This window comes from Salvelinus namaycush, chromosome 13, assembly GCF_016432855.1.
Source record: "Salvelinus namaycush isolate Seneca chromosome 13, SaNama_1.0, whole genome shotgun sequence".
NCBI classification, from domain to species: Eukaryota; Metazoa; Chordata; class Actinopteri; order Salmoniformes; family Salmonidae; genus Salvelinus; species Salvelinus namaycush.
In genome coordinates, this window is record NC_052319.1 from 17,981,022 (window position 1) to 17,993,604 (window position 12,583).

The 12,583-nt window shown below is 41.7% G+C and overlaps 1 protein-coding gene across 1 annotated transcript in view; it reads left to right on the forward strand.

Annotated features, from left to right (window-relative positions):
- The window catches only part of LOC120057800 (parathyroid hormone 2 receptor-like), a 137,030-nt gene that overhangs the window by 15,945 nt on the left and 108,502 nt on the right, over positions 1-12,583 (forward strand). Inside the window, exons 6-8 of the mRNA XM_039006266.1 lie at positions 2,571-2,681; positions 2,890-3,017; positions 3,658-3,755. Of these exons, the coding sequence (XP_038862194.1) occupies positions 2,571-2,681; positions 2,890-3,017; positions 3,658-3,755 (337 nt within the window). The remainder of the gene's footprint in view (positions 1-2,570; positions 2,682-2,889; positions 3,018-3,657; positions 3,756-12,583) is intronic.

The window sequence follows — 12,583 nt, forward strand, 5'->3', positions numbered from 1 at the left end:
TGGGCCTCTGTACGCCTATGTAGATATTCCATAAGAAGTCAACCGTTTCCAGCTACAGTAGTCATTTACAACATTAACAATGTCTACACTGTATTTCTGATTAATTTGATGTTATTTTAATAGACAAAAAAATGTGTTTTTCTTTCAAAAACAAGGACATTTCTAAGTGACCCCAAACTTTTGAACGGTAGTTTAAGTATTCACACCCCTGAGTCAATACTTTGTAGAAGCCCCTTTGGCAGCGATTACAACTGTGAGTCTTTCTGGGTAAGTCTCTAAAAGCTTTCCACACCTGGATTGTGCAACATTTGCTCATTATTCTTCAAAATTCTTCAAGCTATGTCAAATTGGCAACCGTTTTCAGGTCTTGCCATAGGTTTTCAAGTAAATTTAAATCAAAACTGCAACTCAGCCACTCATCAACATTCATTGTCTTCTTGGTAAGCAACTCCAGGGTAGATTTGGCTTTGTGTTTTAGTTTATTGTCCTGCTTGCCACATTTCTTGCAAACAGGATACATGTTTTGGAATACTTTTATTCTGAACAGGCTTCCTTTTTTCACTCTGTCATTTAGGTTGGTATTGTGGAGTAACTACAATGTTGTTGATTCATCCTCAGTTTTCTCCTATCACAGCCATTAAACTCCGTAACTGTTCTAAAGTCACCATTGGCCTCATGGTGAAATCCCTGAGCGGTTTCCTTCCTCTCCAGCAACCGAGTTAGGAAGGACGCCTCTATCTTTGTAGTGACTGGGTGAAATAATACACTATTCAAAGTGTAATTAATAACTTCACCATGCTCAAAGGGATATTGATTTTTTTTTAAATCTACCAATATATCTTCTTTGCGAGGCATTGGAATACATCCCTCGTCTTTGTGTGAGGGACCTTACAGATAATTATATATGTGGGGTACAGAGATGAGGTATCAAAAATCATGTTAAACACTATTTTTGCACACAGAGTGAGTCCATGCCACTTATGTGACTTGTTAAGCACATTTTTACTCCTAAACTTATTTAAGCTTGCCATAACAAAGGGGTTGAATACTCATTGACTCAAGACATTTTTGCTTTTTATTTTGTATTAATTTGTAAAAATGTTAAAAAACATAATTCCAATTTGATATTATCTGGTATTGTGTATAGGCCTGTGACAACAACATGTTGTGCTTTTTAAATTCAGGCTGTAACACAACAAAATATGAAAAAAGTTAATGGGCGTGAAAACTTTCTGAAGGCACTGTATATTCCGTCTTTAGCAGAGAAGGCCATCGAGATCTACGAACAGTCTCGGAAGAAAAACCCCAAGATGGAGCTCTGGCCTGCAAGATTGGTGGGCTCCCAAGTGGCGCAGTGGTCTAAGGCACTGCCTCTCAGTACTAGAGGCATCACTACAGACCCTGGTTTGATTCCAGGCTGTGTCACAACCAACCGTGATTGAGTCCCATAGGGCGGTGCACAATTGGCCCAGCGTTGTCTGGGTTAGGGTTTGGCCGGGATAGGCAGTCATTGGAAATAACAACTTGTTCTTAACTGACTTGCCTAGTTAAATAAAGGTAAAATTGCTACGATTTAGGTGCTATTTACAAACTTTTAATACAAATTACACATCAAAGTAGTAAGTTTAAGGATAAATTCAGCCACTATTTATTGCTAAACTCGGCAGGTTTTGTCTGACTAATAGTAATTCATTCATAAAGCTTTTACATTTTCATATGTAGGGAAAGGGAAGTACCTAGTCAGTTGTCTAACTGAATGTATTCAACTGAAATGTGTCTTCTGCATTTAACCCAAACTTTCTGAATCAGAGAGGTGCGGGGGGCTGTCTTAATCAACATCCACAGTGTCCAACAAACAGTGGGTTAACAGCCTTGCTCAGAGGCAGAACAACTGATTTTTACCTTGTAGGCTCGGGGATTTGATGCAGCAACCTTCTGGTTACTGGCACAACACTCTTCCCACTAGGCTACCTGCCTAGTGCTTAGATGCGCTTTGCAGAGCAACATTTGGGCGAGGCAACAGCCAGTCATTTAGGAATTGATCTAAAACGAGTGAGAGATGTAAAAAAGTCAGGCTTCAACATTTGTCTGTGGTGGATCAGAAGAAGGCGAGACTGCAAGGTGGGTGCATTAAGGGAATAGACACCTGCCTCAAATAGAAGCCTGTCTCCAATAAGCGGCAGTTATGTATTTGTATTTATTAAGCATCCCCAAGGCGGCAGTTACTCTTCCTGGGGTCCAGCAACATTAAGGCAGTTATATACAACTTTAAATATTACATGACATTAAAACACTTATGTTCAGTGATTGAAGCAAATCAACACCCAGGCTATTAATTTAAGTTTTACAGGTAAACAATTTAACCGTTATGATCGAGGCATAAAATCAGCCAAAGTGTGCACTCCTTGTGTTGCATGGGGAAGTGTGTTGAAATATCAATACAGTAAAGCATCAGTATTCCGAACAACCTCCATTTCCAACGTGTTCATATTTCTGAGGTTGTACACCGGTCACATACTGTAGTTGAAATGAGTAAACTCTGAATTCAAAGCATTCTACCTCTCCTCCAGATGACCTTTGCCCCCCTGGTTGGGACGGCCTGGTTTGCTGGCCTCAGGGTTACCCAGGAGCTGTCACCAAGGTCCCCTGCCCCAGCTATGTCTACGACTTCAACCACAAAGGTAATAACCAACTCTACTCTGCATGCATGGAAGAATGGGTTCCACATATAAATAGGATTAAAACACAATATCTCTGTGTGGTTCCCCTTTACCAGTGAATGATTGATAATATTGTCATTTTTTTGTGAATTTTAATGCTTGAATTACCATATGTATTATCTCACATGAACCAAGTGAAGTGCTACAGTGTGTTGTTGATATGTTCCAGGTCACACCTCCAGGAAGTGTGACATCAATGGGTCGTGGGTGTTTGTGGAGAGCCTGAACAGGACGTGGCCTAACTACTCAGAGTGTCTGGGCCCTGGGTTTATGAAGCCAAGCAACGAGAGAGGGAAAGTGGGTACTGTTCTATATCTACTGTAGATTAATCTTAAATCCAAACATAAACCCTCCATGTCACCATATATTGCATGTAAAATCATATGCTTTCATTCAAAGCCACTTATAGTTGACAGTGACACATTGTCACGATCGTTATAAGGAGTGGAACAAGATGCAGTGTGGTATGTTTCCATCCTCTTTATTTGGAAGAGAAACTCAAAGAAAAAACAATAAAGCGTAAACCGAAATGTGAAGCTCAATGTAGTGCTCGCAGGCAACTATACCTAGACAAGATCCCACAAAGCACAATGGGGAAATGGCTGCCTAAATATGATCCCCAATCAGAGACAACGATAAACAGCTGCCTCTGATTGGGACCATACCAGGCCAACATAGATATATAATCACCTAGATGACCCATCCTAGTCACACCCCGACCTAACCAACATAGAGAATAAAAAGCTCTCTATGGTCAGGGCGTGACACACATAGAATATATCAGTATATGTGGCCCATGTGAGGAACAAACCCACAACCCTAGTGTTGCCAGATCCATGCTCAAACCCGCTGAAACCACTAAATGACTGTTTCAGCTCATCTAGTAACACCTCTGTATGGGCAGCTTTACGGTTATACATCCCTCTCTCTCTTCCAGCAGAACTTCTTTGAGCGGCTCTATGTCATGTACACTGTGGGCTATGCTGTGTCCTTCAGCTCTCTACTAGTGGCTATCCTCATCATTGGATACTTCAGGTGAGTGAGTGAGTGTGTGTGTGTGTGTGTGTGTGTGTGTGTGTGTGTGTGTGTGTGTGTGTGTGTGTGTGTGTGTGTGTGTGTGTGTGTGTGTGTGTGTGTGTGTGTGTGTGTGCGTGTGTGCGTGCGTGTGTGTGCGTGTGTGTGTGTGTGTGTGTGTGTCTTTCTGAAAGAGTGTGAGAGGCTGCCAGTTATAATCATTTGATCAATAAAGACTCAGTTTTGCATACAAACACTGAGCCAAACCAGTTTTGGTTTGACTTGTGGAATTGAGCACTATATACTGTAGCTGTTCCGTGGCCGTGCACTGCAAAGGTGAAAATATATTTGTCAACATGTAAATGCAGTCTGCAGAGTAATCCAAAATGAAAGCCACATTTTTGCAAATGTATTAAAAATAAAAAAACAGAAATACCTTATTTACATAAGTATTTAAACACTTTGCCATTCCACTAAAGTACTCTGCAGCAGATATAAATCACTGATATGTCGTAACTGACAGTCCCCTTCTCTGATATCTGTGGACAGTTGTTTCTTTCCAGGGCAAACTGATATCTCTTCACCCTGTAGAAGTCAAGCAGGTGAGGGAGTGCTCATTTCAAACAGGTCATACATCCAGGGATCCTAAGGCTACTGTGTGTGATTGTGTTATACTGTGAGAGAGATAGGAGAGAGCAGAGGTACAGTGCAAGAGAGAATACAGTAGACGGCACACGTCAAACGTGTGATTTATGACCCTATGTCATGGGTCACGTGTGTATGCCCATATATGGTTATCACGTGCTCTAGGGAGTGCCCATATATGAGCATCCTGTCGTTCCTGTTCTCACACTTTAGAGGGAGTGTTAATTTATGCATATATTTCATCTGTTCCTTTGAAGCTGTCATGATGATTGATGTGTAGGGACCTTGTTGAACTGGGGGATGTGTTTGAACATTTCAAAGAGTATGGCCCCCACCCTGTTTTAGTGACTTTAGGGCTGTTGTCTATGAAACAGGAATGTCCGGGGTTATTGGGGGGGCAGGCACATTATAAATAAGCCCCAGAACACCACAAGCGCCCACGATAAACCACAAAAGAAATTAAACATGGGTTTTGTGATCAGTGACACACCCGTGATGACCGTAACAACGGAAGCAGGACCTCGGTTGAAACATAGAGAAAGGTCAGAGTATAAAGCATCAATATACGATGCGCCAAAAAAGCCGTTTCTAAATATGTATAGAACTCAAATACCGCCCGCAACTGCGCTGAAAGATCAAGTGATGATGTCTAATGGACAGCAATGGGATTATCTGTTTGATTACCCGGCCTGTAGAGTGAAACTCTATACCGTAACCGAAGGAGAAGAATATACAGACCAGACTTTAGGAGTGGACTACAGGCTTGAAGACTGGCAGGTTTTTCGCAAGGTGGTGTGTCCCGAACTGAGAGTTATCACAAAGGGGTATAGCTTGTTCACGGGCTACGAGACCCATTGGGAAGGTGCCCCTGACTCCTCAGGAAGAATATTTCATAGGGTGAAAATACAAAGAAAGAATGGACTTCCATGTGGGTGCGTGGAGTTCTATATCAGCAGTGAGGAAATCCGCAACCAAAACATTCGTGATGGTGGCCTGACTGGGGATTTTAGGTTGCGTATGCTTATTCCTTTTAAAAGTTGGGACCTAATGGAATTGAAAATGTTAGAGTTGGTGGATGCTCTTTTTGTACAGAGCCAACAATGGCAGAGCATTGTTCGTCTAAGAAAGTGCAAAATATATACGAATCCTGAGGATTATGATTCAAAGGAACCCCAAGAAGGGTCATCCTCAGAAGGGTCAGCCCCAGAAGAAAAGTAAGTACGCGGCTGTGTTAACCACGCCCTGATACCAAAGGACTGGTTCAACAATAAAAGGAGTGCCCATAAAGCCTCCAGTTCTTAATTTCAGCATATACCATGGATATTCATACAACATACCAGGACTCCGATACGACATGGGGGCCAGACCCTAAGGACTCTATGCCTCACAGCCCTCCATTCTACTCCCCCCAGGCAAGACCCCTGACACCCCCTACATGTACACCGCCTGAGGATGTGTTTGATGGGGTGGTCAGTACTATTTTTGTGGACACCATCAAGGCCTCTGTAGCCGCACTTTTAGACGTGGTGATTGGAGAGTATATAAGAGAAAAATGCATCGGTTGTGAGATCAGTCACCCCAGCCAACGACGACATCCGTGTTTATATGACCCCCCACGGTACTACTTCTTTGACCATTTTGAGGAGCTGGGGAAAAGACTGTGGCCCAGCCGTTTTATACCTTCGATGGTCAGAGCCCTGGAGTCTATGGGTCTTGTGCCGTCTATTCCCAGAGTTTACGGGGTAACCGTACGGGGTAACCGAACTGAAGGAGGCGATCTACATCCACGAGAAACTCAAAGAAATCCGGCACACCCTGGTGGATGACAACAAATACAAGGAAGCTTTGGTGGCTGATGTGGTGACTTTCTGGCTCAATAAGCCGCAAGAGACCGAGTAACAATACATATTTTTTATTTAGATGTAAAGCAATGGGTAACTATATGCATACGATGTTAGAGAGAATAAATACATTTTTTCTTTTGAGAGAACGTACAAATGTTATGCAGCAAATTATTGAAAATAAAGTGAACAATGTATCGTTCTACACAACCCACAATACATGGGCTAATGCAGAGCGTGTGCTAAAAATGGAGCAAATCATGAATCATGTACGACAACCGAGAGTCTACAATGGACACAACTGGTGTCCCGTCTTGTGGATGATTCTGAAGAACTAGAAACAACCTTGTCTAAGATTTTACTTTATTTGTTTGAAACACCGTTTAATTGTAACATGTATCATATTTGTTGTTTATATACTTATATAACGGATGTGTGTGTTTTACAAATTCAGCGACACAAGCCTGTAAATCTAAACCAAATATACAGGGTGTTGCATGCATGGATCGTTGAGAAAACGGGGACTAGTATCCTGCTACGTATCCTGAATTGTCTGTATAGGTAATACTTGATGTTTGAAAAATAAAAATTCAAAATAAAAATGAAATGTTCTCGTTTTTTGAAAGGGGCTCATTAACATTAACATTATTGTACATCAGAGAGGCAAGAAGGATGACGGAGCAGATGTTGAAAAACATTTATTATACCCCCTCTAACCCAGGGTCTTATGGGGGTAAGGAGCGGTTCCAAAGAGCTATAGCCGAAGAAACAGGTAGCAGGTTAGGCGCTGCTCAAGTGAATGAATGGCTAGCAGAGCAGGATGCTTATACTCTGCATAAACCTGTGCGAAAACAATTTCCACGAAATAGAGTTTTTTCTACCCATCCCTTGTCCCAGTTTCAGGTGGATCTATGTAACATGCAGGCCCTTGCAGATTAAAATGATGGAAATTGCTACATGCTAACAGTTATAGATATTTTCTCTAAAATAGCATTTGTAAGGGTCTTAAAAAATAAGAGTGGGGCAGAGGTGACCCGGGCCTTTGACTCTATCTTGAAGGAAGGAGGAGCCCCCAAGAAAGTGCAGACTGACGGCGGAAAATAATTTTTTAATAATACTTTTCAGAAAGTCATGAAGAACCACAATATCGTACATTTTGCTACAGGTTCGGATTTGAAAGCTTCAGTTGTTGAACGCTTTAACAGAACTTTGAAGGAGAGGATGTGGAAATATTTTACAGCTCACAACACACATAGATATGTCGATATAGTTCAAGATTTAGTAAAGGGTTACAACTACAGCTACCATAAGAGTATACGGATGAAGCCCTCCGAGGTCTCTTCTGAAAACTCTTTTCAAGTCTTTAAAAATCTGTATGGTTTGTTCCCCCTTTGCCGTAAGAAAAAAAAAGATTTTAAATTCATAGTGGGGGACTTGGTACGTATATCCAAGTTGAGGGGTGTGTTTGACAAAATATATGAGCAAGGTTACAGCGATGAGTTGTTCACAGTTACCAAATGTCTACCACGTATTCCCCCTGTCTACAAGTTAAAAGATTATGACGGGGAGCTTATAGAGGGTTCCTTTTATGAGAAGGAACTACAGAAGGTACAGATGGGTAAAGACAAAGTCTTTCACGTGGAGGAGATTCTGGATCAAAAGAGAGAAAAGGGTAAAAAATGGGTGTTGGTCCGTTGGAAAAACTGGCCCCAAAAGTTCAACGATGTGGTGGAGGCAGCGGGGGTTAACTTAAACCCTCATGCATGATAAATACAACATAATTTGAGTGTACACAGGAGTGCATCATGTAACACAACGGCTTCTACCTGACTCTCCCCAGTAATGCGTCTGCACATATATATGAATAACCAAAGTTCGAATTATACAACCAATTTTCTAAAGCCTATAGAGTTATCAGAGGCCTGGGAAGTAGGTCTCAGCGAGATTACATACCCCCATAGTTGGTATAATATCAAGGATAAGGATCGTGATTTTTATTGCAAAAGGATATCGGAACCCCCGAAACTTATAAAGTAAAAAAAAGGGTTCTATAGAACCGTCGACAGGATTGTCTCAGAGTTGAACGAACTCCTAACCCTGAACAATATGGAAATAATCTTGAACTACAACCCTATTCATAAATGTGTACAAATCTCAGGGGCTGCTGATGGGGGTATAAAGACCGGCGGTAATTTAGCCTACATGTTGGGGATGAGTTCCAATAAATGGACGTATGTGAGAGAGAAATTATTCCCATTCCCTGCGAATATACATGCAGGGTTTTACAACATATTTGTGTATACCGACATCATATCCTATCAAAGGGTAGGAGACAGTTGTGTGCCCCTCCTGAGAACAGTTCATATAGAGGGAAAGGATGGTGATGTAGTCACTGTCACCTACGACAAGCCACACTATGTACCTGTAAGCAAGAAATATATTGAAAACATTCTGCTTGAGCTTAAAACGGATCAGAACGAAAACATCGAATTTACTTATGGTAAAACGATTGTAAAACTCCACTTTAGACCCACCAAAACCTCTCTACAAATCTAATATATTATTAGTATTATATATATATATTTTTTTAATAAACATAATACAAATGAATTAAAATGGTTATGGAACACAACCACCATCTCGACCCTAAGCGCGATGTCTCATACTATTTTGATCAAGTGGGTAATGGGTTACCCGGCTATCACGGATCCCCGACCATGTACGGTTCGGGGATAGGAGGCATATTTCGTAACCTCTTTAGGATGGTTTTACCGTTTATGAAGAGAGGATTCAGCATAGCCAAACCACATTTAAAATCAGCGGCTAAAAATATTGTGAGGTTGTAGCCAATGCTATGACCAGAAGGGCGTCACCAGATGCCGAGCATCAAGAAGGCTCGGGGCTTATGCCGTTGTCTTGAAGACCAAAAAAGAGACCTCCGGGTATAAGGTGAAGGCCAGCCCCTAAAAAGCGGAGGTTAACCGTTAAAAGAAAATCAGTAAGTCAAAGACGTGGTAAAGTGACTGGACTAAAAACGGCAAAAAGAATACTCGGAAGTATTTTCTAAAAGAACAAGCAACATGGCTATTTTACACAGCATGTCCTCTGAAGCTATAAAGACAGGGCTTGATCTTTTCACGGCCCCCTTAACCCAATTTTCAATAGATAGGTCCTGTTATGTGGAGATTGCCCCACTCTCTGCCATTACAGACAACGGTCCTATAGAATTTTTCATACCAGGCCACGGTGACAACTATCTGGACCTCAACAACACCTTATTGCATTTACATCTCAAAGTGACCAAAAGAGATGGTACTAATATTGCAAACGATGCCAAAGTGAGTCTCATTAATTACCCCTTGGCGACCATCTTCTCCCAAGTGGATGTGACTTTGGTTGAATGCCTAATCAGTCAAAGCAGTGCCACCTACCCTTATAGGGCCATCATGGAGTGTTTACTAAACTACTCCGAAGACACTCTCAAGACACAATTCAGCGCCGGGCTGTTTAGCAAGGATACTGCAGGAGTCTCTATGGAATCGAAGGACTGGCTGCACTGTGCCGAATCTCGAGAGTTTCATCTGCTAGGGCCTATACACTCTGACATTTTCTTTCAAGAACGTTTACTCTTAAATTCGGATGATTTAAGGCTAAAATTAACCGGGGCCAAGGATGAGTTTTGTCTGATGTCCGCCCTAGACGGTGACTTTAGTTTAAAAATGTTGGGGGCAACGCTTTATATAAAAAAAAGTGTCTGTATCTCCGGCCGTTCGTCTGGGTCATTCACAGGCTTTGATGAAAGGAAATGCCATTTACCCTCTCCAAAGAATTACCATGAAAACCTTTAGCAGACCGTATAATCTGTAGTCAAGAAAACCTTTTTCTAGGCCCTTTACCCCGCTACATGGTTATAGGCTTGGTTGATCACGCCTCTAATACGGGCAGCTTACATAAAAACGCCTTTAATTTTCAACACTTCGATGCAGAGTATGTAGCCCTCTGTCAGGACGGACGTCAGGTCCCTGCTAAGGCATTCCAACTGCAATTTAATAACAACATATCTGTGCGAGAATTTTACAATCTATTCCTGGCTACCGGGAGGCATCTAAAAGATCTCTCTTTACCTATTGACAGAAATTATTTTGCAGAGGGTTACACATTGTATGCTTTTATATTATCACCTGATGATGACACCTCAGGAAATCTGTCTGTGGTGTCCCAAGGTAACCTCAGGCTGGAAATGCGTTTCCGTACCCCTTTAGCCTGTACAGTTAGCATGATTGTTTATGCATGCTCTGATTCAATCTTGGAAGTGAATGCCCGAAGATAAGTCTTAGTGGATTATTATTAAGGATCGTTGAGCAAAGACATGAATACCCAAGAGCTAGAAGGTCTCATGAGCCGTTTGATTGGAAAACAATTCTTTGGAGTGATGAATTACCTATTGAGAAATGGCCGGAGCGACCGGCCATAATAATTGTCAATCCCCATCCTAAACACATGCCGGGTGAACATTGGCTTGCTGTGACATTAGAAGACAAAGGAGGAAGAAAAATCGAAACTTTTTTAAATTCCTACGGCTTTCCCCCGGATTTTCACATTTCCCCAAATCTATTAAACAGTTTTTGACCAAAAATGGATCAAAGATCTACTACAGCATCAAACAAGTACAAGATAACCTTTCCACTACACGTGGTCAACACTGTGTATTCTACCTATGCCAAAGAGCTCGTGGAGTTTCTTTTGAAGATGTTAGGTCTCTTTATAACGAGCATTTAAGAAGTAATGATAGCGTTGTAGCTTGTTTTGTTAGAAAATATCAAAAGTGTTCAAGTATGTGTCCTTTAAGATCCTGTAATTAAGGCGTATCTCACGACAAATGTTTCAGGAAGGTCACAAATGTTGAATTGTATAATTTTTCAAATAAAATGTATTGAATTTTATCATAGTCCATCAAAAGTCATTCAAGTCTAACCACCCTGAGAGATCAGGATTAGGAAAAAGTCTGGAGACTTTCAGGGGTGTAAATGAGTTATCATCAGCCCTTTCAAAGGGGGGAGGGGTTGTTAGAACATCTTTAGGGGTGCTGTAGCTTGTTGAAGGTTTTTGTTTTAAAGTTTGAATCTGTTGACGAAGCGTATAGTTGGGTACACCCGAGAGGGGAATGTTGAGGATTGCCAGGGCCTTAAGAAACTGACACCACCCGGGAGGTCTTCTGTCATCAGCAATCTTGGCCGTGGTACTTTTAAGCAAGTCCATCATATGAGAACCCTTGACAACAGCGCCCTGAAAGATAAACTCTCCTTTGTCATTCCAAGTAGCGGCCCCCTTTGAGTCTTTTATCTTGTTCATAATGTATCTAACATTTTTCCTGTTACGTGCCGGAACATGTGTCAACATGTCATGCATAAAGTTATCTTCAACAGGCATTTGATCTTCAACCAGTAAGATCGCCGGTCCAGGCGTTACAGGTGCTTGGCTCTCTCTAGGCGCGTCATCTTTTAAAGGGTCCGGTAGGGTAAGCGTTAAATGGTTGGTCTCTCTCTCACCTTGTTTTACCAAGGCCAGATACCTTTGCAGGAGGTTTGTGTATTTTTGGACCTTATCATAGCGGTTCCATCCTTTTCGGTTCAAAATATCCTTCATGGCCGTATTCAAATCATTTTCCACTGTTAGTCTGATATTTTCAGGACCCTGTAATTGCTGTCTATCCAACTCTTGTTGAGGCACCAACTACATTTTATTTGCCATCACACTCGGTGTTCAACCCCCACGTCTGGCAGCAATAAGGCTGGTGATGAAGGGCACGGCTATACTTAGTAAAGGTAGAAGAAAACCCCCAGACTGTTGAATGCTATGTCTTTTCTTTTGAAGACTGGCCCTTTTATTGGCAAAGCGTTTGATCGCGGTCTTTTGTCTCTTTAAGTTTTTAAATTGGGTCAGGGTGAGTGGAATGCGGCCTTTGAGAAGATTCAAAGCAATCTCACAAAGGGATAATATGAGATCTGAAGAACAGTGACCCAAGAAGGCCTTCCGTTCTTTAGCGGTAGCCCCAACTAGGCTTCTCAAGAGCGGCAGGTTTCTTTTTAAACGCAGAGACATAGCGGTTACTTTTTAGGAATGTAAGCCGCCGGCCACTCCCACTGGAACAAGCCGGTTCGGAGCCTCAGGTGTTCTGGACTATTTGATTTTAAATCCATGATTAAATAAGAAAATGGCGCTTTGGTAGCATCCTCATAGCTCTCCATAAAGTAGGTTTTCCTTCCCGGGTACATCTGCTGAGCTAGAGTGTTTATTTGTAGTTTGTCTCTAGGGTTTTTGAACAAAACCATATAATTGGCGTTCAAACTAATGGTACGGCTA